Source organism: Aulonocara sp. 'chitande type north' Nkhata Bay, linkage group LG15, assembly GCF_057382095.1.
Source record: "Aulonocara sp. 'chitande type north' Nkhata Bay isolate Kocher_YH1m ecotype deep benthic linkage group LG15, A_spYH_male_GT1.1, whole genome shotgun sequence".
In the NCBI taxonomy this organism is placed as follows: domain Eukaryota; kingdom Metazoa; phylum Chordata; class Actinopteri; order Cichliformes; family Cichlidae; genus Aulonocara; species Aulonocara sp. 'chitande type north' Nkhata Bay.
The window spans coordinates 9,039,360-9,063,774 of record NC_141358.1 but is presented as its reverse complement, the minus strand read 5'-3'; the positions used below and the strand labels follow the sequence as shown (position 1 = coordinate 9,063,774).

General features: G+C 38.1%; 2 protein-coding genes across 3 annotated transcripts in view; both read left to right on the top strand.

The window, feature by feature from the left end:
* LOC147312474 (scavenger receptor cysteine-rich type 1 protein M160-like) overlaps positions 1-2,094 on the top strand; it is a 49,475-nt gene extending 47,381 nt beyond the window's left edge. Inside the window, exons 26-27 of the mRNA XM_086263869.1 lie at positions 1,008-1,316; positions 1,417-2,094. Coding sequence (XP_086119995.1) covers positions 1,008-1,316; positions 1,417-1,424 — 317 coding nt within the window. The 3' untranslated portion in view covers positions 1,425-2,094. The remainder of the gene's footprint in view (positions 1-1,007; positions 1,317-1,416) is intronic.
* Positions 2,095-10,008: 7,914 nt separating this feature from the next.
* LOC147312473 (scavenger receptor cysteine-rich domain-containing protein DMBT1-like) lies at positions 10,009-22,511 on the top strand. 2 transcript variants are annotated; one of them, XM_086263871.1, is made up of 17 exons: positions 10,009-10,117; positions 11,144-11,221; positions 11,537-11,563; positions 11,669-11,980; positions 13,377-13,667; positions 13,779-14,093; positions 14,174-14,464; positions 15,728-16,042; positions 16,255-16,554; positions 17,067-17,366; positions 18,369-18,683; positions 19,248-19,556; positions 19,651-19,944; positions 20,032-20,367; positions 20,459-20,566; positions 21,529-21,613; positions 21,736-22,511. In XM_086263871.1, the coding sequence occupies exons 2-17, from the start codon at positions 11,170-11,172 to the stop codon at positions 21,881-21,883; spliced, it is 3,798 nt and encodes a 1,265-aa protein (XP_086119997.1). In that variant the 5' UTR covers positions 10,009-10,117; positions 11,144-11,169; the 3' UTR covers positions 21,884-22,511. The 2 variants fall into 2 exon arrangements, with proteins under 2 accessions (XP_086119997.1, XP_086119996.1); XM_086263870.1 differs by lacking the exon at positions 10,009-10,117 and adding an exon at positions 10,872-11,028.
* The last annotated feature ends 1,904 nt before the right edge of the window (positions 22,512-24,415 follow it).

The following is a 24,415-nucleotide window of genomic DNA, read 5'->3' as shown; positions in this document are numbered from 1 at the left end:
CCCTGATGTTCTGTTATGGAGCTTTGAGATAAGTGTTTTCACCATCACCGTCTTGGTGCTTTGATACCCCCAGCGCTGGGTTACACTAACTTGTGACCTTGTTTTGCTGAGTTTGTTATGCGTACCACTCGCAAACTGGGAATATTTCACCTGTAAGGCAAATGTTTTTACCAGTATACCTGAATGACTGATACCATGAATTCAGAATGAAAGTTTTCATAGGCATCAAGTTAGAACTCATTTTCCCTCAAACTTTGGTAGGATAGGAGGCATTTTGCAAACCACAGATGTCACTTTCTGGTGGCTGTTAAAAAGCATGTAGGTTCATTTTTAAGAACCTGAAACTAATTTGATGTTTTGTTTTAACGTATGAGACAATACACAATATAGAGGAAATTCATCAGTATTTGATTCCACAAAAACTGAGGCATGAAAAATTGTGATTTCATTTGCACAATGCAAATAAATGCTTAGTTTGTTATTTTTTGAAAATACAATGTTTTTTACATTATCCTGAACAGATAAAAAAAAGTCTACAGCACTTTCATGCTTGTAAGTTAAGGAAGTAGGTAAAACCAAGAGCTGCTTGGTATAATTTGTTATAAACTGGTATATGTAAGCTGTAGAGGTGCTTACAGGTATGTTTTGTAAAAGCCAGGGTTGGCATTTCTTCCTTCACAGCTACCCTAATGTAGTTCATTAGTTTCTTATCTTACATACTATATACCTGAGTAGTATACACATTTAATGTTTCATTTTAAATAAAAGTGACTAAATGCTATATAATATCCAAGTAATATTACACGTAAGTAATTGTTATTCGTTGAAAATCGAAAGAGTCTGTTAGCTGCATCTAAGCTATATGATCTACATATTAATGTGAAAATATTGTACAATATATTGTGCGCACATGTACAGCACAGATGTCTTTTGAGAACTACATGTAGATGTTTGTTTTAAAGATGTCCCTTTGAATTTGTATTCACTCTTTCTGCTCTGTTATGCAGAACAAGTCCGGTTGGTGGGTGGCTCAGGTGAATGCTCCGGCAGAGTGGAGGTCTTCTATAAAGGACAGTGGGGAACTGTGTGTGATGACTTTTGGGAAATGAGAGATGCTGATGTGGTATGCAGACAGCTTGGATGCGGTCATGCCATTTCAGCACCTGAAAGTGCTCATTTTGGTAGAGGCACTGGCCCTATATGGCTGGATAACGTAGCATGCTCAGGCCAAGAGTCTGCACTTTCACACTGTTCACATCCTGGTTTTGGACAAAATAACTGTGAGCATAATGAAGATGCCAGTGTTATCTGCTTAGGTAAGAGGCATAGCTCATTTTGAACTGACAAATTAGCTCACTGCTTGCCATTTGGTTAATACATAACAAACATTTAATTTCTGTTTCTGTTGCTCTACAGAAGCCTGAAATCACAATGAACCCTGCTCCAGAGGTAAACTGGAGTGAGGGAAATGAAATTATCTACATTATAATAAGAGAACACATGTGTTTGATATTTCTCCCATAAATTCTCAGATCACAAATCTTCATCTTCCCTAAAGTAGATATTAGGTCATACTGCTGTGAATATCAAAAGAAAATGGAAATGGAAATCCTCATGGAAATGCTTCTGACTTATATTGACTATAAGTCGATATAAGTACTATAAGTACTATATACTATATTGACTATAGATCAGTAACTTTGTGCTTTGTTTGCTCAGTTTTGTATAATTGTTGATAAATTTAACTATTTCTGATATACATACCATGATAAACAACTTTTTTGCCTTACTGGAAAGGCCCAGCATCTCCCTGGTGTCACCTAGTACAATGGTGATCTAAAGTTGACACAATATCAGTCACTTGAGGCAGCACCTTCACTTGCCTCTGTTCATTTCATACCTGTGAGTTCTGTACAATAGAATATGACACCAAGGAGAGCAGATCTCTCTCTACAGTGTTAGCATCTCCAAAAAGTCCTTCTGTTCTTTTTCAGTTAGGACCCTCTATATCGCTGCAATATAAGCCATTTATTATAGACCTTAGGGTGACTTTTGTGATCTGGCATTATAAAAATAAAATGTAATTGAATTACATATGGTTGTCCTTCCTGATTTTCTTGCTGATGATCAGCCAATAAAGTGCATTTGATTGACTGATTAACATCTGGCTGCCTCTCACACTCTTAATTCCTATGGAAGCAGTAAGAATAAACTTGGAGGCTGCTTCTGCTGTTTGGGTTAGCTTTTGTTAAATAAACGGCACACAGTGTAATATGTCGTGTTCAGCTGAGGTTGAGCCTTCAAATGGAAAGAGAGTGTACTTTATTTTTCATGACTGTTTTTTCAATGCATGTGTGTGTACATACACACACATCATGTGTGTGTATGTACTCCATGAGATGACACAGTACTCATGGAGATTATTTCAGCAGGATGCACTGTGTCTCTGAGGCAAGTGGACAAAATTGAGGCACTTTTTATTATTTATAATAAACCAGATGCATCTTCTGTTCATGCAGCTAACAAAATAGAACAGCATATTAAGGGGGATGCTTTCTCGAAAACAAAGAAAACCAGTCATCCAGTATCAGAATATTCATTGTACTGTGTCCCTGTCCCTGAATCTCTGAGGGAGAGCCCAGCCATCCTTTGGAGGAAGCTCATTTCTGCTGCTTGCATGTAATTTCAAATGTTGCATTAGAAATTACCTGACAGTTAAAAAAGAACAAAACAAACATTGCTTCCTTTATGGTCACTCCTGTTCTGTAATGCTTATCAAATGTTATATGGTACCAAGGCCACAACTTAGGCACACGTGCACTTCTTCCGGACCGGCCCACTAACCAAGAGTAACGAACCTGTATTGAAGAGGAAAGAAGTAGAAAGTACAGATATTAATTTAAAAATGTAGAGAGTAAAAGTAGAAAGTTGTCAGAATAATAACTACTCATGTAAAGTACAGATATCTGTAAATTCCACTTTAGTTCAGTGATGAAGTGCAACCATATCACGGTTAGCCAGCAGTGTGCCCTATAGGTCAGGTCTGGGTGACCATATTTCAGTAATAGCTGCTACAATCATGGGGTTCAGAAATATGCTTCTGTGGGGAGAACTGAAGCCAGGTTTAGAACAATATATCTTTTAACTGACATTTCAAGTAACACGGTGTGATACCAAAGCTAACAGCAGCGAATAGATACATAGTTTTTATCGTAGATAACTCTACAACCTTATTCCAAGATGGATTAAAGTTTACTCAATCGAAAAGAGTAGAGGAGAAAAATCTATTTTTCCATTTTTTAATGGAATGAAAGTGTGTTCCTATTTGTTTTAGAATCATAAAATCAGTGATTGTCCATTTGAAGCTGATGCTCAGGTGTCTCAACCCCCCACCCAAAAAACCCACATTTGGTTCATCTGGTCAGAGTCACGTGAATCCCAGCTGTCTGTTTTAAGTTTTGAGTGTGTACTAAAATAAAAATAAGTATTCTAACATCTTACCGGTTTGTTTTTATTCAGGCATTACATGTATACTATTTTTATTAAGAGAAATTAAGCTTGTGTTTCTGTCACGTAGTGCTTGTGCTTAACTATGAAGCTTATTAGACGTTATGAAGCAGATGATGCGTAAAAGCGAATTTTGTCAGTGTTTAAGATACTTTTTTAAAATTATGTTTTTTCTTCCTTAAAGAAATCTACTGCATCACGTGTATTTTTTTTTATATCATGTGTAATGTCCATTGCATTTATTAATCACAATTAAATTAAGAGGGGATGACAGTAAAAAACCCCGGCGAGAAGATGTCATCAAGTACACTGCCATTCGAATAATCGCGCTGCGTCCAGACTCCAGTGTGAACTTACGAAGTCCGGACTGGCGAGAATGCGAGCACGGATAAGGAAGTGATTGTTTGCGGGATTTGTGGTGTTTTGGTGTAAGAAATAGCAAACCAAGGTACGACACACACTGGTTTTTACATAATCACAATGAGGCAGGTACCTCATAGCACAAGCATTACGCCCAACCTATTCTAAGAGTGTAAATATACATTTAGAATTATTTTTTATTTAACTGTTTACAAATGTCAAGGAGTCAGAAACAAAGGGAGAACACAATGACAAATGATAAATTTGATGAATAAACAAATAGACAACATTTTTTTCACTCCAAAATAATACAGCACCACAATGGTAGCCCAGTATTTCACATAACTGTGTGATACTCATGCATTTATTACTTCCAGGCTGGACTACTGCAAATCATTATTATCAGGATGTCCAAAACACTCACTGAAAAGCCTTCAGCTAATCCAAAATGCTGCAGCAAGAGTACTGACAGGGACTAGAAAGAGAGAGCATATTTCTCCTGTTTTGGCTTCCCTTCATTAGCTTCCTGTTAAATCCAGAATTGAATTCAAAATCTTGCTCCTCACATACAAGGTCTTAAATAATCAGGCCCCATCTTATCTTAATGACCTTGTAGTACCATATCACCCTATTAGAGCACTTCGCTCTCGCACTGCAGAACTACTTGTTGTTCCTAGAGTATTTAAAAGTAGAATGGGAGGGAGAGCCTTCAGTTTTCAGGCCCCTCTTCTGTGGAACCAGCTTCCAGTTTGGATTCAGGAGACAGACACTATCTCTACTTTTAAGATTAGGCTTAAAACTTTCCTTTTTGCTAAAGCATATAGTTAGGGCTGGACCAGGTGACCCTGGATCCTCCCTTAGTTATGCTGCAATAGACGTAGGCTGCCGGGGGATTCCCATGATGCATGCACTTTCTCACTCACTATGAGTTAATAGACCTCTCTGCATTGAATCATATCTGTTATTAACCTCTGTATCTCTTCCACAGCATGTCTTTTATCCTGTCTTCCTTCTCTCACCCCAACCGGTTGCAGCAGATGGCCCCGCTCCTCCCTGAGCCTGGTTCCGCCGGAGGTTTCTTCCTGTTAAAAGGGAGTTTTTCCTTCCCACTGTTGCCAAAGTGCTTGCTCATAGGGGGTCATATGATTGTTGGGTTTTTCTCTGTATCTATGAAGCACCTTGAGGCGACTTTTGTTGTGATTTGGTGCTATATAAATAAAATTGAATTGAATTGAATTGAATTGAATAACTGTCACATGGTATTAAACAGAAGCTGTCAACTGAGCTCTTGAGTGGGAATTCATAATGAAGCAGTTTAATTTGTAGAATTAAGATGCTCTTCATGTTTTTGGCCACCAGATGCCACCAAAGAGGACTGTTGAAAACCGTTTAATAATTAACCCCTTTTCAATACAAGCTTCAATGCTTCAGAAAGCTTCATTTGCCCATCACTACTTAAAATGTGATATTGTATAATAGCCTAATCGAACAGAAGTGCTGTAGTTTGAACTTGCCCCCAACCACATCGCAAAGATGCTTGATTACATTACATTACTGAAACCAGTCATCAGAAGATGGGTACACTGAGGTCATAAGGGAATCGTTAGCAGCTACACTCAGGTATTCTTTGGTGTTTGAAAGCTGCACAACTGATGCTAAAGGTCCTAAAGTGTGCCAAAGTTCCCATATACCATTATACTACTAGCACCAGTCTGAACCGTTTATACAAGCAGGATGGATCTATGCAGTGATTTTCTCCTTTTCCCTATACCACATATTTTCCCTATACCACATATTTTCCCTATACCACAGTAGGGTTTTGTTACAATCCCAGTAGATCAGCAGTTTCCGAAATAGTTAGACCATCCTGTCCGGCACCAACAACCATGTTCAAAGTCATTTAAATCCCCTTTCTTCCACATTCTGGTGCTTGGTTTGAACTTTGGGAGGCATGTCTCTTTCCCTAAAATGCACTAAGATGCAGCCATGTCAAAGGCTGATTAGATATTTGGATTGACCAGCAGTTGAACTGGTGTAGCTAACATAGTGATTGGTAAGTGTATCTGACTTTATTTTCTGTGGGGAAACTGCAGTGGCCGCTATTGGACTTGCCAAAAATGTTAGAACAATTCAAGCTGAAGTAGAGTGAGCATTTGAAAGTTAAAAATAGTTGCTAACTGTACAGTATTGCCTTTAATACATAATTTAAGGTCTTCAAAGTATTTGTCTTAAGGAAGTGCAAGGTCCTTACAACAGTCTAATATTAACACAAATCCAAGCCAATAACAAGATAAAAGTACTCCTAGCGCTGCAATTGCTGTTCTAATTATAACTCTGGTATATACACGCATTTCTACTTATTAGACTATTATCTTGTTTGTGACATGACCAGCCTGTTTATCAGACTGCACACAGTGTCTTCTTTTTCAGGTAGCTTTGTGATGTAATTTCCTATCAGAGAACCTCAGATCCTGTAATAATTTACCCAAATGTCAATATGTGTTTAACCTGCTGTCCTTTCAAACTCCAGTATTCTCTAACACTAGTTTCAAATTCGGCCAAGACTCAGTTCAATTCATTGGGCCAGTTAGTACTTTCACGTTATTCACAGCCTCTGGTTGTGCTGGCTACAACCCTTTTTTTTTTTTCTTCAAACAGTCCCTATAAGGACATTTTCACTGCATGCAAGCTTTTAACAGATGAACCAAGTACTTCCCTCTGAGGACTGTTTTATGTGTTACCAAGTCTGAGGCAATAAGACTTTGTAACAAATAATATAAAACTGAATAGACAAACAAATGTATCTATTTTTTTCTATCACTTTATTCCCACACATCCGACTGAAGATGCTAAACTCTGGTTTTGAAGTATAAAGAAATGAATGGAGAGTGTTATAGAAATACACACATGAATTTTAAAGTAATAAACCTACTATGTGATTTCATTTTATGCAATATGTGAAAACATAAGCATAGACTTTGGCCACAAGTCTAAGCACAACCACAAACCAAACAAAGCTGAAATATTTGGCCAGTCATCCACCCATTTTCTTAGCTATCACCAGTCTGTTGCAAAACTAATTAAGAGAGACAGAAAACCATTCTCACAAACACACCTATAGTCAATTTACAATTAACAGTTAACTTAACATGCATGTCTTTGAACTGTGGGAGAAGACCAGAGTACCTCTAGAGAGGACACAAAGGAACATGCAAACTTCAAGATTCAAACCCATAAGTTTATTGCTGTGAGGGGACAATGATAACCTTTGCTAACCACATTGGATTTTTCTGTCTGACAAAAATTGATTCACAGTATATCATAGGATATACAAAAATAAGTCAGTGTGGAAAAGCTCACTGTAGCATCCACAAGTGCAGGTTAAAGCACTGTCATGCTAAGAAGAAGTCATCTATGAACAGTCTTATCTTGGTCAAAGCTCAATTAAAATAGACTAAGACAAAGTGGAATATTGGTCTTTGGTCAAAGGAATCAAAATTTTAAATTATTTTTGGAAAACATGGACAACACGTCCTCCAGACTAAAGAACAGAGGGACCATCCAGCTTGTTATGAACATTTAGTTCAAAAGCCCGCATCCCTGATGGTACAGGTTGCATTAGAGCCTATGGAATTGGCAGCTTGCAATGGAAACTCACCATCCGTGCAGTGAAAAGTAAACACTAGGTTTTAGAGCAACATATGCTCCCACCTAGACAATGTCTTTTTCAGGTAAGGCCTTGCATACAGTGGGGCAAAAAAGTATTTAGTCAGCCACCGATTGTGCAAGTTCCCCCACTTAAAATGATGACAGAGGTCAGTAATTTGCACCAGAGGTACACTTCAACTGTGAGAGACAGAATGTGAAAAAGAAATCCATGAATTCACATGGTAGGATTTGTAAAGAATTTATTCGTAAATTAGGGTGGAAAATAAGTATTTGGTCACCTCAAACAAGGAAAATCTCTGGCTCTCACAGACCTGTAACGTCTTCTGTAAGAAGCTTTTCTGTCCCCCACTCGTTACCTGTATGAATGGCACCTGTTTGAACTCATCATCTGTATAAAAGACACCTGTCCACAGCCTCAAACAGTCAGACTCCAAACTCCGCCATGGCCAAGACCAAAGAGCTTTCGAAGGACACCAGGAAAAGTATTGTAGACCTGCACCAGACTGGGAAGAGTGAATCTACAATAGGCAAGCAGCTTGGTGTGAAAAAATCAACTGTGGGAGCAATCATCAGAAAATGGAAGACATACAAGACCACTGATAATCTCCCTCGATCTGGGGCTCCACGCAAGATCTCATCCCGTGGGGTCAAAATGATCATGAGAACGGTGAGCAAAGATCCCAGAACCACACGGGGGGACCTGGTGAATGACCTGCAGAGAGCTGGGACCAAAGTAACAAAGGTCACCATCAGTAACACACTACAACGGCAGGGAATCAAATCCCGCAGTGCCAGACGTGTTCCGCTGCTGAAGCCAGTGCATGTCCAGGCCCGTCTGAAGTTTGCCAGAGAGCACATGGATGATACAGCAGAGGATTGGGAGAATGTCATGTGGTCAGATGAAACCAAAGTAGAACTTTTTGGTATAAACTCAACTCGTCGTGTTTGGAGGAAGAAGAATACTGAGTTGCATCCCAAGAACACCATACCTACTGTGAAGCATGGGGGTGGAAACATCATGCTATGGGGCTGTTTTTCTGCCAAGGGGACAGGACGACTGATCCGTGTTAAGGACAGAATGAATGGGGCCATGTATCGTGAGATTTTGAGCCAAAACCTCCTTCCATCAGTGAGAACTTTGAAGATGAAACGAGGCTGGGTCTTCCAACATGACAATGATCCAAAACACACCGCCCGGGCAACAAAGGAGTGGCTCCGTAAGAAGCATTTGAATGTCCTGGAGTGGCCTAGCCAGTCTCCAGACCTCAACCCCATAGAAAATCTGTGGCGGGAGTTGAAAGTCCGTGTTGCTCGGCGACAGCCCCAAAACATCACTGCTCTCGAGAAGATCTGCATGGAGGAATGGGCCAAAATACCAGCTACTGTGTGTGCAAACCTGGTAAAGACCTATAGTAAACGTTTGACCTCTGTTATTGCCAAGAAAGGTTATGTTACAAAGTATTGAGTTGTATTTTTGTTATTGACCAAATACTTATTTTCCACCCTGATTTACGAATAAATTCTTTACAAATCCTACCATGTGGATTCATGGATTTTTTTTCACATTCTGTCTCTCACAGTTGAAGTGTACCTCTGGTGCAAATTACTGACCTCTGTCATCATTTTAGGTGGGGGAACTTGCACAATCGGTGGCTGACTAAATACTTTTTTGCCCCACTGTATGCCAGTGAAACACTGCTAAACGGCACACTGCAACTATTACAACAGCATTGCTTCACTGCAGAAGAGTCCACATGCTGAACTACCTTTCACTACCTGAAAACATTTGAAACACACCATGAAATGAAAACTATAAAGATGACTCGTGATTGTTGAGCAGCTATAATCCTATCAGACAAGAATGGGACAACTACTCATCTCCTCTTATTGCTCAATAGTTGCTCACGTCTCAAAAAAGCAGATAGGGCCATTTTTTTGTAGGATCCCCTCTTCTTTGAACAAAAGTATGTAAATGGCAACCCACTGGAAACAAACCATTAACTTTCTTCTCAATATTTGACATTTTCCTTGTTAAAATGTTGTTTTCTTTCAGGAAAGCAAATATGAAGGAAAAGTAAGGAATACATTGAGAAACATAGGCTGGAAAAAGAGGAAGTTAAGATAATGTGACGGAAATTGCTCTGTGTGACTACAGATAACAAAATCAGCCAAAATCAACTTAAATGCTGAATGGACAAATTAATTAGGAAATAGCAAGTAAAGAATGAACACAGCATTCTTAGAAAACAACAAAACATTTTATCGAAAGGTCATTTTAAAGCAATGATTAGTCATCAATTTCTTATTAATCTGACTAACTAAAGTAATATATGCTTTTAGTATTTACAACAAAAGAAGAACAGATTTATAAGACTGACTGAGACTCAGAGTTTCACAACAGGAAGTGCTTTGCATACCCAATCCCAGATGAGAACGCCTTGAATAATAAAATACAGGACAAGAACTGGGTCTGAACAGTTTAGTGAAGGAACAAACTTCAGCAAGTTGAGATCTGGTATCTCAAACCAGAGTTATTCTTCATTATACTGATGAACAAAACCTACAATAATCTATTTTAAAGGTAAGAACATTATTTGCAAAATATATTCAAATAGCTTATTTAAAGTTTAAAGTTTGGTTCATCTAACATAACAAAATACTTCTTTCTTATGCTGTGTTAGATGTACAGAGAGGAGAATAGAGATATCCTGCACAATAATCCAGGTTCAGAATATCACACTGTAAGCACAAAGTGCCAAATCAGCATTAATATATGATATATATGAAAATTGAAATTCCACTAACATGTGTAAAAGTTATTGTGATACTGAAAACAACTATAATTAAGCTGTGTATTCAAGTCAAATATCTGAAATCAGCTTTTGTCTTGAGGCTTCCTAAGAGAATCTGTGATGTAGAATTTTTTATTTTGTTTTATTAAAAAAAAAGGTTGTATGCACATGAGTTCATCCTGCTTAGTGGAATTAAATAAAAGGATTGTTGCAACATGTACAAATGAAAGATGAAAGCACTGCTGTGAATGATAACCAGAGGTGGGAGGAGGCAGGTAAAGAGGGTGGTCAGTGGTCAAGTTCACCAATCGATATTTCACAAAAATCGTCCCTGTGATCTCTATTTCCCAATTATCTATGTTGCGTGCAAAAATAATTCTTACTGTTATAATTCTTTTCCAGCATAATGTTAAATTGTTGTTTCTCTTTCTGCTCAATTTCACACCTGTTTTTTTTTAAAATAGTAATGTAGGCATTGTGTAAAAAACAAAATCCCCTCTCATCATCTCCCCTTTAATGATTGATCAAAATGTCAACATGGATCCAGTTTGCAGTCCAAGTCCAGGTGGTCCCTTTTGATTCATAACAATTACTGGATATGTTCATGGGGCTTTTATCCTTAGGGTATTTCAAACATGAGCAAGTTCGTTTAAATTTTGATTTCATTTTAACAGTGTTCTAGACATTGTGAATTTAAAAGGTAAGAGGACTATATGATCACCTTCTGGATAAAAACAAAAGGGCTTTAAAAAGCTTTTCTAAACACAGGAGGAGACGTAAAGCCACTGTTTTAATTTTACAAAAATATTTTACAGCATTTGATCAACACTGAAGACCAAATATGATCCTCATTTCGGATGAAAAACGACATTTTGTTTTTTACTTGTCTCTTGGTAAGTTACTGGAGGTTTTTTCTCAGTCTGACTTCTTGTGTTTTTTCTTGAGTGGACATAGTTTGATTGCTTGTTAACATCATAAGTGACCAATGGGAGTTTTAGTGTCTGCACTGAAATACTCCTGGATGACTGAACGTGTTAAATATGCTTTACTGGATCAATTAGAAAATATCCCCGACTGTTCCATATTTATAATATATTTCACATATTATAGCTATGACTGCAGTATAGGCTGTTAACTGAAGGATATATCTAGATTTACATATCAGGCCTGTCAGGCTTAATCACATCATTTTGCTATTTCTGCTGCAGGCCTCTTGAGTTTTCTACAGTTTACTGGTCAGTAAGTAACACACAAATATTAAAAAAAAAATAATTGTAATGGCTTTATGGCCAAGGCGACACATTGTGCATCCTTTGTGGTTTTGTTTTTCTCATATCCAGAATGTGAGAAAATGAGGCTGGTCGGACCTTCGCGTTGCTCTGGTAGAGTGGAGATCTTCTACCAAGACAGTTGGGGAACTGTCTGTGATGATCAGTGGAGCATGGCCAATGCTGAGGTGGTGTGTCGAGAGCTAAGCTGTGGGGCAGCTATGGAGGCCAAAAAAGGTGCTTTCTTTGGACAAGGAAAAGATGAGATCTGGTTGGATGATGTACAGTGTGTTGGCCATGAGTCTTCCATCCTTAAGTGTCAACACAGACCTTTTGGGCAAAATAACTGTGGCCATAGTGAAGATGCAGGAGTGGTCTGTTCAGGTAAGCCTAAATAATGTTTGACTTCAGATGTGAGGTTTAACTTTATCAAATAGCATTTTCTCAAAGAAGATGTTTGTGTATTTGTTTTTCCTTATACACATGTATTAAGAACTTTACTTTAGCTTCAAAAATAATATCGTTTTGATGAATTCAACATGTTTACATATGATTTTTTTAAAGATGAAACAAGCAACACATGAAATGTTACACTAGTTGAGAAGGTGGATTTTGTCATTCTCGGACAATCTGGCTGTTTCCACTATTCTCTGATTTTTCTGCTAAGCTAAGCAAGCACTGTACTAACCATTATCATTACCACTGACTGCAGTCACGTAGAATTCCTTCATATGAGCAAGGTTTCAGCTCAGCAAAACCCCCAAATGTCCCTCTCCATGAAATGTGGAACTGTAGTTGAAATTGAGAAATACTGCACAACTAAAAAAACAGCTAACACAGCACTTATGTTAGTCTGCGGCATTATAGTATCTCCTGTTTTAAGTTCCTCTGTGATTATATTTCTGTGAAACAAAAATATAACTGATAAAACTGAATTTTACATATTGCTGTAGAAACCATCATAACCCTGTATAAATTGTAACATGCAATCATGTGTTCATGTGTTTGGTATTGAAATACAGACAGCTATCTGTGTATATTATAGAGAAGATTCATTTATTTGCACAAAATATGAGTACAGATTTTATCACACAATCACAAACATCCATTTTTAGTCTTTTGTTCTTGCCATGTCCAACTAAAGAGGTAATAATGTTTTCCTCCAATTTTTTGGACTACTGAAGTAGTTCACACCAGGAATTTGATATTTAATAGATTTATTATGTGTTGATACTTGCTATAAAGATTTAAAGGTTGTGAAGGCCTACATTTAAAGCATATTTTACAGTGTGCAATGTAACATGTACAATATATGCATTCATATACACAAGACTATAATGATATATAATAATAATAATAATAGTACTAATAATAACATATACATTAATATACACAAAATAAATATTTCTAATCTTTATTACAAACATTTATTTTTGCCCTTAATGTCTAGTGAAAGTGTCAAATGAAAACAGGTAAATTAACAATTTGGCTTACTGGGAAGTACACGTATACCTATTACTGATCACTGATTACTAAGCAAATCAGCTTAAACAAACAAGATAAACCTGTCTGATGGTGATAGCTGACTCCAGTTTTGATTCTGGCCTTAACCAACCAGCTCCTGGCCAAGAAGGCTTTAAAATTAGCAAGCTAACTTAACAAAAAAACTTCCATCCATCCATCCATCCATCCATCATATTATTTAACACCAACTTACCTCTTAGTTTTATATTTAAGAGATATTCGTTATTACATTTTTTTTTATTAACATCATTTACAGAAAATGTGCGGTTTACAAATGGAACCACTCGTTGTAATGGCAGAGCAGAAGTCTACCATGAAGGTCAGTGGAAAAAAGTTTGCAGTGACTGGGGCAAAGAAGCAGCTCAGGTGGTGTGCCGAGAGGGCGGCTGCGGTGATCCTCTCCCTCAGACCGAAACACCCTATTTTGGAGAAGCACGTGACCTCACCGCAGTCAAAACCATCTGCTCTGGAAATGAGACCTCTGTCTCACAGTGCTCAGTTCTAAAAGTCAATGAAAGTTGTGAAGATGCTACTGTTGTCTGTGGAAGTAAGTCACACTTGTGCCCACAAAACTATCACTAATTTGTTGTAAACTGACACTGTTAGACTGTCCCCTTGCTGAATAAACTTACCCTCAACATTTTTTTTAACCCAACAGACAGTCAACCCATTCGGCTTGTGAATGGGACTAATCGCTGCTCTGGTAGAGTGGAAATCTACTATAATTCACAATGGGGAACAGTCTGTGATGACAGATGGGGGATGCAAGAAGCAACTGTGGCATGTCGAGAGATGAACTGTGGCAATGCTCTCGCAGTCAAGTACAAGGCTTACTTCGGGAGAGGCCAGGATCAGGTTTGGTTGGATGATATTGAGTGCACTGGTCATGAGAAGTCCCTTGCTCAATGTCCTCACAGAGGTTTTGGTGAACATGACTGTGACCACAATGAAGATGCTGGTCTCGTGTGCTCAGGTAACACAGGCTCTATTCTGTTTGTTGCTCAAAACTGAGTTTTAAAGAAATTCTTAACAACACCAAATTTTGCTTTGCAGAAACAGTCAGATTGATAAATGGGACTGATGGTTGTTCTGGCAGACTGGAAGTTTTCCATGACGGCCGATGGGGGAAACTTTGTAATAATAACTGGAGCCTTAAAGAAGCTACAGTTGTGTGTAAGGAGCTCAACTGTGGAGTGCCAATAAAATCCCAAAACAACTTCTTTTTTGGTGACAGCTCACTGCGAGGGTTCAGAAGTACATGCACTGGTAATGTGAGCACTATCAGCCAATGTCAACTGCAAGAACACATGGGATCATGTGCAGGTGTTTCTCTCGCATGTGCAGGTAAGAGACTAAAGATACAGATAAATTGTGCCACCATTTTCCAAGGATAGCAAGCGTCATGTTTGATTATTTAAGAAGAATAGCTTTTGTCCATTATCTTTTTTTTACTAATTGTTTACCAGTAAATTAAATTAAAGGTTCGAGGCTCATCAGAAATAATAAATCTACCAACCCAGTGGTAGACACTGACAAGTTAAAGATAACATAATGGTTTCTAGTTATGCATTTAGTAATTTATAAAGGCAAAGGTCATTTGTATTATAAGAAAATATTGAGTGAATAAGAATAGTAGGGAACAGTATAAATGTGGACGTGGCCCAGGTGGATACAAAGTATAACTTTGGATGGATACAAAGTTATACTTTGTATCCATCCAAAGTATAACTTTGTATCCACCTGGGCCACATCCACGTTACATCAAAGTTTCAGGAATTGCTCAGCGATGGAAGTTCATGCCATGAAGCTCCTAGCACACAGTTGTTGTGCTGACTTTAATGCTAGAGGTCTGGAACAGTTATTAAGTCAGCAGAACACATTAAACTATCCTACAACACTATCCTAGCTAATATAACCCTTGGGGTTCATGTGTGGACACTCAGCAAACCTACAGTGGGCTGCCTACATGGGACCACACTGTGGTCAGAACATGTGCCATGTCTCCTCCCATGCCCAAACCAGGAATATTTGCTTTTTAGCAAAACATATAAACCACTACCCTTTGGCGTCACTTGCTCTCAAAGAGAAAAAAGTTCAGATCCTATCAAACAAGTTTGTCTGTCTCTATAAACACATCTAGAGTGAAAAGAAGTGAGTGAAGAAGAAATGGTCAATGCATTATGGGCAACTTCCAGCAGCCCAGGTCTACTGCAACATAACTAAAGAGCATTTAGGCTTACCTGATCTATAACTTTTAACAAAATAGGAAAGCTTTTAGTCCAATCTTAAAAACAGATAGGGTGTCTGTCTCTTGAATCCAAACTGGGAGCTGGTTCCACAGGAGAAAGGGGGCAGAAAGCTGAAGACTCTGCCTCCCATTCTACTTTTAAATATCCTGGAAATCGCAAATAAGCCAGTAGTCTGAGGGAGAAGTGCTTTATTGGGCGGGTATTGTACTATGAGGTCTTTAACATAAGAGGGTCCCTCATTATTCAAAATGAATAATGAGTCTGTTTTTTACAATATGCATGTAACTGCATGTAGCTTAATAGAATCAATTTGAAAGTTTGTAATATTTATTGGTAATGCCTTAATGTGTGCCCTCAGGTCAACCACCACTAAGGCTTGTGAACGGCACTGACCGATGCTCTGGCCGAGTGGAGATTCTGCATGACGGCCAGTGGGGAACAGTGTGTGATGATGAATGGGACTTCAGAGATGCTGAGGTGGTGTGCAGAGCCATGGACTGTGGAACACCTCAGACTGCCAAATCCAGTGCCTTCTTTGGTGAAGGCCAAGGAGTGATCTGGCTTGATGATGTCAACTGTCTAGGTAACGAGACGTCACTTGTGCACTGCAGACGTTCCTCCTTTGGAGAAAATAACTGCGGTCATGGTGAAGATGCAGGAGTGATTTGTTCAGGTACAAACTGTTGATGTTTCATTTCATACAATGCCTTCTTTTTACTTTTAGATGTTACTTTGTTTTGTTTTTTCTGATTAGCATTTTATTATAAATTATACTGTAGTTATTTCTACAACACTAATAAGAATATCACATGGATTTCAATGAATTCACTTTTTCTTTCATATGAACACCAGCTCATTGCTGATTTTCTCCTCTTTGCTTTGTAGCTACCATTCGACTAATCAATGGGACTGACATGTGCTCAGGAAGGGTGGAGGTCCACCATGGTGAACACTGGTCACCAGCACTTAATGTCAACTGGGGGAGGAATGAAGCTACAGTGGTGTGCAGAGAGATGAACTGTGGAGATCCTGTCAAGATGTCAGGGTCATTTGGTCAAGGTGGAGATCTGAGAGGGTACGAGATCCATTGTAATGGTAGAGAGACCTCTCTCACACAGTGCTCATTTAGAGACTATAGCAGATCTGCCACGAACCGTGTTGAAGAAGCCTCTGTGGTATGCTCAGGTAAGACTTTATGTCAAATTAAATTAGAGTTTCAAAATGTAAGTGAATCAATGATAGCCTTCTTAAAAAATATTAAATATAAGTGGTTCCAATTAATGTGTTGATGCAAACAACCAGACAGATATTTTTTCATAGTTGAAACCCATGTGTTGATGCATCTGGTACCAATACCAAAAACATGGTCGCTATGTTCAGACATGTGAGCTATGCCTGAGCATGTACTCTAAGAAGGTCACTAGGATCAGGCAAGCCAACGTACACACAGATGTATAAGCACACAAAATAATTAGCCTGCAACTTTGTAAAGCAACAATGAAATACATAGTTATCTCATCTGTTCAGATGATTAACCTCCTCTTCAAACAGCAGGTGTAAGTATCATGAATTCAGACGCACAGACACTGAAACTTAACAAAGGCTAAGAAAATGTAAACAGGATTTAGTGTTTCTGTTTCTGACCTGGCCCCTAAGTTGGATTTCACGTACATTAATTTGAAAACAATGATTTTCAGGTAACGTGAGATTAAATGGTGGATCCACTCGTTGCGATGGAAGAGTAGAATATTTTGATCAAAACCAGTGGGGGACTGTGTGTGCTGAATCCTGGGACATGAATGATGCAACAGTGGTGTGCAAACAGTTGGATTGTGGGAGGCCCCATAAGCTTCTTCAGCTTGGCCCTGGTACAGGACAGACCTGGAATGATCAAATTGAATGCAATGGAAGAGAGTCTACATTGACTCAGTGTCCACAAAGACCATATCCAGACAGGACTTGCAACAACACTGTATTGGCTGGTGTTTTCTGCACAGGTAAGAGAAAAGCATACAATAAAGGCTGTGAAACTATGTGAAATGTCAATAAAAACAGAATTCAGTAATGTGAGAATCTTATAAATCCATGGTTGATTCACAATAGAACCTAGAAAACATCAAAATTTGACATTCTTCTGGAAAAGCATTGATGACTATGAAATTAGCAGCTTACAAATCTGGAAAGAATCAAAATGCTGCATATAAGTTTTAAAGCAACATGTGTTTCCATGCAAGATGATGTTTATATCTGGGAACGCTTTGAGCAGTTGGAAATATAGCAAATATTTTTCTTACATTTTGTCAGTTGAAATATTAGATTTTTTTTTTTTCCATGGTTCTATTGTGAATAAAATATTTTCTTACTGAATTCTGTTTTCACTTAGATTTTAAACAGTGTCCCAACTTTTTAGGAATTAGATTTGTACAAAAAATGCCAGAATGTAATGTCGGCAGCTCTTCTGAATTTAAATAATGTACAATATATCCCAAAAGGCTGATTCTGTTCATTTGCACGTAGCGTTTTCAGTGGGAGAAACATTTCGTCACTCATCCAAGTGACTTCTTCAGTCTCAGCAGACTGCAGGTCTCCTCAGCCTTATAAACAGAACATGATGAGGTCCATTCCTTGATCATTAATATTTGATCAGTGGTTGTTGATCAACGGTCATGACAATTTGCATTTTAATTATCAAAGAATTGACCTCGCAGCTCATTGTTCATTCAGTTGTGCTGGTTTCAGTTATTATGCAATGTACTGTTTATAAGACTGGGGAAACCTGCAGTCAGCTGAGACTGAAGAAGTCACTTGGATGAGTAACGAAATGTTTCTCCCTCTGAAAACGTTACGTCCAGATGAACAGAATAAACCTTTTGGGATTTACTTAGCTGGATGATTGAGCATGCATCAAGACTGTACAATATACCTAAACACATCACAGTTATTTTGTTGATTATTCTTCCACACCTGTGGCTACATCTTTGGTTTACTTGACTTCACAGGAAGCTTGGCTATCCGGGTGGCTAACAGTAACGATGAGTGCTCTGGAAGAGTGGAGGTACGTCATGGCGAGCAGTGGCACACAGTGTGTGACACGGACTGGACTCTAAGTAAAGCTCAAGCAGTTTGCGAGACGCTGGAGTGTGGACGTGCCATGAATGCTCCTGGTGCTGCTTTTCACGGCCCAGGCAGTGGACCAGTGGTGGAGGCTAGCTCTTCATGCTTTGATAATGTGACATCTCTTCAGCAATGCTCAGTCAAAGGTTTTACAAGAGCAACCTGCGGGCATGAACATGATGCTGGTGTTCTCTGTGCAGGTAAAGACTTTTATCATTGTGTGTTCAAAATTCTCAGATATTTTTTCCTAACATCAAAGACAGTATAAAAGATGAATGTAGCTCCAAGTGTCACCAACTGGTTTGTGAAGTCCTATTATGGAGCCTTGAGATTACTCTTTTTTCGTAGTCACCATCTTGGTGTTTTAAACTAGAGGTGATGAGAAACAGGCTGTTTGAACTGGGAAACCACATGCTAATGACATAATTGTAGCTAATGTAATTACCGGATTTGACCAAGTAATGTGTTACATTACCGCGTTACTGGGAAATGTAATGTGATTACAGTTATTTTGAAACCCGTTAAATGAACAGCACTGCTTATCTTACTCTATAGATTAAAAAGCAAAATGTAAAACATATTAAAATGTTAAAGTGACTAATAAACTAATAAACTATATAATATAAGTAATATTATACGTCAGTATTTTGTTATTAGTTGCAAAAGTCTGTATATGAGCTATATGATTCATGTATTAATACAAAAATATTATTTTAAGGACTTTCCTTTGCACTTGTATTCACTCTTTCTGCTCTGTTATGCAGCACAAGTCCAGTTGGTGGGTGGCTCAGGTGAATGCTCCGGCAGAGTGGAGGTCTTCTATAAAGGACAGTGGGGAACTGTGTGTGATGACGATTGGGAAATGAGCGATGCCGATGTAGTATGCAGACAGCTTGGTTGCGGTCATGCCGTTTCAGCACCTGCAAGTGCCCATTTTGGTAGAGGCAGTGGCCCTATATGGCTGGATAACGTGGAATGCTCAGGCCAAGAGTCTGCACTTTCACACTGTTCACATCCTGGTTTTGGACAAAATAACTGTGGGCATGGTGAAGATGCCAGTGTTATCTGCTTAGGTAAGAGACATAGCTCATTTTGAACTAACAAATGATCTCATTGCTTGTAAGAATACCGTGTTGGCAGTTACACAACATTAATTTTCTCTTTTAGGTGCTCTGCAGAAGCCTGAAATCACGATCAACCCTGGGGTAGAGGTAAACTGGGGTGACAAAGTTGAAATTACCTGCACGCTAGTAACAGAACACATGGGCGGTACATTTCTCCTGAAAAAAACCCAAGGGTCATTTCAAATGGAGAAATTCTCAGATCAAGCTTCTGCAACCTTTGTCTTCCCTAAAGTGGACTTTAGTCAGAAGGGTTCATACTACTGTGAATATCAAAAGAAAATGGCCAATCAAATCATCTACTATCCTCAAGGAATTCCTGCTGACCTCTCTGTTGTAGGTCAGTGAATATCATGCACAGTTTTTGTATACTTGTTGGAAATTTGACTTTTTCTAATATATATTTATATATTTATATTGTTTGCAGTTAAACTGGAAAAACCCAGCATCTCCCTGGTGTCCCCCCATGCAATGGTGGTCTACAGTCCCGACAAAGTATCAGTCACCCGAGGCAGCACCTTCTCCGTCACTTGTTCTATTCATTCCATTTACTCTAGAGGTTTCTTCAGTTTGACAAATTTAAACACGAACAATACTGAAACAATGTCAGCATTTGGCTACTCAGTCTTATACCTGGCCACTTTTGAGCTCCCTTCAGTAGATTTTAAAGACCAAGGATCGTACACGTGTCACTACAGCGTTAACATCTCTGCAATGTCCTTCTCTTCTGCTCCTTCAAGGAACCTTTATATCTCCGTTACCTGTAAGATCTGAAATTGAAAACAATAAATATATATTACTTTATATAGTATTTATATGGTTATTGTTGTGTCTAACTCTTTTTATTCTTACAGCAAGCTCATCTTCTTCAGTTGTCGCAGCTGTTGTGGGTGTGCTAGTAGTTTTGCTACTCCTCGTGGTTATTATTTTCCTGGTCTGGAGAAGGAAGTGGGGGGTTTCTGGTAAGAAACAGTTTTTATAACTCCATTATCCTCTTTTTTATGATACATATTGTCTTTGAAAGTGCTCTAAACTATTTTGATGTTATCAATGGACAAATCTACTATGCATAACGTATGAGGTGGCACTTGTAGAGATGAATGTACTCATTATTATTTAGGTATTTTAAAGCAACTTTGGAGTCCTTGTTTTGATTTTATAAACACCAGCATTATTCTCTGGTAAACCCACTGAAATCTTTCAATTGAGCAGTGCTCAGTCACATCAAACTGGTTAAGGAACTACTTTACTACTAAACCTTTTCAACTTTATTTCAGAAAATTCACTAAATTGTACCTTTGGGATTAATAACTCATAAAAAGTTATAATATCAACAATACCTTCACTTTTCTCAATCACATCTTTAAGGCAGAAAACTGTGAGAAGAGTACGCAAAGTGAAACACTGAAAAGACACAATACACACACAGCTTACTTTTTGTGATTTAAATATCGACATGGCTTAACATGACATATTTTGTAGTTTAGCTGAGGTTGTAGTTAGATCATTTTAAGATCTGATAAAGACTGGATTATTTCCATTATGTCTTGACAAGTAAAACCTTTGAACTAAAAGAAGGTGCACTTTCTTTTTCACATGACTGTAAGTGGCAATATGTTGGCTGTCTCACCTTCATCATTTGTTAGAGATATTTATATTTACCGTACTTTCCAGACCAGTTGGTGTGATATGCATAACTCCTGAGAGTGAATTTACACTGAAACAACAGAATCTCATAACCAGTGCATTGTTGCTCACTGTCTTCTTGAGGTGTAACTGAGCAACTGATTACACTGTTATCAACTTTATTTCTTTATAATGTCAGTGTTGATCCTCAGCAGCACCTTGAATCAGTTCATTGGTTCACTCCAATGTTTAAAAAAAAGGACTGCTAACGTTATGGTGATGTTTGCTCCATTTTCAGAAGTCATTGTTCAGTTTAGTAACAGATTTGGAGCAGCAATAAAACAAGAAATGGAGGACAAAACCACTGTAGCCCTTGATGAAAGGTAAGGGGAAAAAATGAAACATGCATTTCAAACATGCACAAATATTTTGAATTTAAGAAAGTTTAAAAAATATATGATATGATTATAATTGCCAATTTTGTGCTCTTTGTTCTCTCCTTCAGAGAGAGGAATAACCAACTGTATGAGCCATGCACTCCCGGCCCAGAACAGAGTAAAACTGATGCAGATACTGATAGCAATGCTGAGAGAGCACCCGAAGACCTGGCTGGAAAAGTGTGTTATGAGCTTGAACCTCTTGTTGTTTCATGATAACATGTATGAAAACATAACCTCAGTAATGTGGTTTTAGTAAATATAAAGAGGAGTATAACAGTAGGCTAAAAAGCAGACCTTTAGTGAAATATTTGCAAAAAGTTTCATTTCTCTTTTGACATCTAAACCACATCCATAGTGATGTTGCAATGACCTACTCTGAACCATAGTTTTCAACGCAACAGCAAAGTGACTACCAAACTATTTCAGATCAGCAAAATAAACACTTTCATTCTGTGTGAAGTTGCTCTTTAGGACTGTTTAAGGATTGTCGGTTTTTTAAATTCTTTTTTCAACAAATAATTCATAAATCTTCAGACTTTGTTTCATTAAACCTGAGCTGTTTCCAGTCTTTTAAGAGAACTTTAAATGATTTGTTTAAAATAACATGTATGCTTATCCTGTCAGAGTATTCCTCTTTCATGCAAAAGTCTTTTTCACGTGTTTTTATTTGGTAATTTTTGTCTGCACTGAGTGATTCTCACACTTCAAGGTTCAAGGACTTTTACGAAGATGCCTATTATGAATATCTTGTTTGACTTTAACACTGACTATATTTCATGATGAGTTGCTTTTTCTTCTTAATCTTTTCTGGTATAAGAATAAATATGTACTTCATATACAACATGGGTCATTTGTTATACATGGTCCATTTGCACATCATAATTTAATTATCATAATCACAGATTAAATATATACGTTATAGAGGTCCTTCAAGTATCAAAGAGTATCAAAACTGACTATATCAATAGCATATCATTAGTCGATACTGGAAAAATATATAACTTACACATTTCATTAAATATAAATATTTAGGTTGTACATAACTTTTGTGTAAAATTCTCATTGTAATTTAAAAATATCTCAGTAGACCTTTGGTCAAAATACATTTGTAGATTAAATAAGCTACATAAAGTACAATATATTTAGATTAACAAAATTTAAAGTGTCAAATGGAGAAGTCTGAAGAAGTCAGTTTGATAAGTGACGAAATGTTTCTCCCACTGAAAATGCCTCGGTATTTACTGGGATTTACTTACCTGGATGATTGAGCATGCATCAAGACATTTTGGATTTTAGTTTTTAAAGAACATTTTTTTTATTTTGCAATTTTTTTAATGGTGTTTATTCCTGTTTTCCTTCTCTGGGAATAAACCTTTACTGATTGGACCTGCTGAGTCTGTGCCCTGGGTTCTGATTCGCTTGCTCCCCCTTGTGTTAAAGAACCTCCTGGTGTGACATTTAGGCCCACCAGCTTTAGTGTCTACGTACACACTGTACTGCCAAGTATTCAGTCACCTGTCCAAATCATTGAATTCAGGTGTTTCAAACACTTCCATGGCCAGAGGTGAATAAAATCAAGCACCTAGGAATGCACATTGCTTCTACAAAGATTTGTGAAAGAATGGGTGTGAATGAGCTCGGTGCAACAAGTCCATTCATGGAATTTCCTCACTACTAAATATTCCATTCAACTGCTAGTGGTATTATAACAAAGTGGAAGTGATTACAGCAATTAAATTAGGCCATATAAAATCAGAGAGTGGGGTCAGTGGATGCTGAAGTGCACAGAGGTCCCCATTTTTCTGCAGAGTCAATCACTACAGACCTCCAAAGTTCATGTGGCCTTGAGATTAGATCAAGAACATTGCTTAGAAAGTCCCATGGCGTGGGTTTCCATGGTCGAGCTGCACCCACGCTACATATCACCAAGTGAAATGCAAAGCGTCGGTTGCAGTGGTTTAAAGCAGGTCACCGTTGAACTCTAGAGCAGTGGAGATGTGTTCTCTGGAGGGACACTTCTACGTCTGGCAAACCAATGGACGAGTCTGGGTTTGACACTTCCCAGGAGAATGGTACTTGTCAAATTGTGCCGAGTGTAAGTTTTGTTGAGTGGGGTTGTTGGTCGAGTTGGTTGGCTCCTTAGTTCCAGTGAAAGGAACTCCTAATGCTTCAGCAAACCAAGACATTTTGGGACTGTGTAATCCTCCCAACTTTGAGGAAATAGTTTGTGGATGGCCTCTTCCTGTTCCAACATGACTGCACACCAGTGCACAAAGCAAGGTCCGTAAAGACATGGATGAGTAAGTATATGAAGTCAAAGGCTTCATATGTGTGTATAGTTTTCTAGTTGATTAACAATTGTTTTGGGTAAACTCACAAGTGTCCTAGTGACAACCAAGGTGAGCATGCATACAGGGCTAAATGAAATCCTGGCAACTTTTTGTCTGTTATTTAGTGCTTTTACTTTACAAGGCAAAATTTGTCTGTAACACAACTTACGCAGTTGTGTAAAAGGTACAATAGTTACCTGTGAACTTTGATGAAATGAAAGTGCCTAAGGAAATGTAGCAATGTGGTTATCTATCAATCTATGTGTGTGTATACATGTTTAGACATCTTTATGAGGACGGGAAATTGGCTTGCCACTATACTTGTAGGGGGACAAAATGCCTGTCAGTTTGAAGGCATTTTTGAGGCTCAAAATGTAGCTTTAGTGTCAGGGTTACAATTAGTTTATTGTTAGGT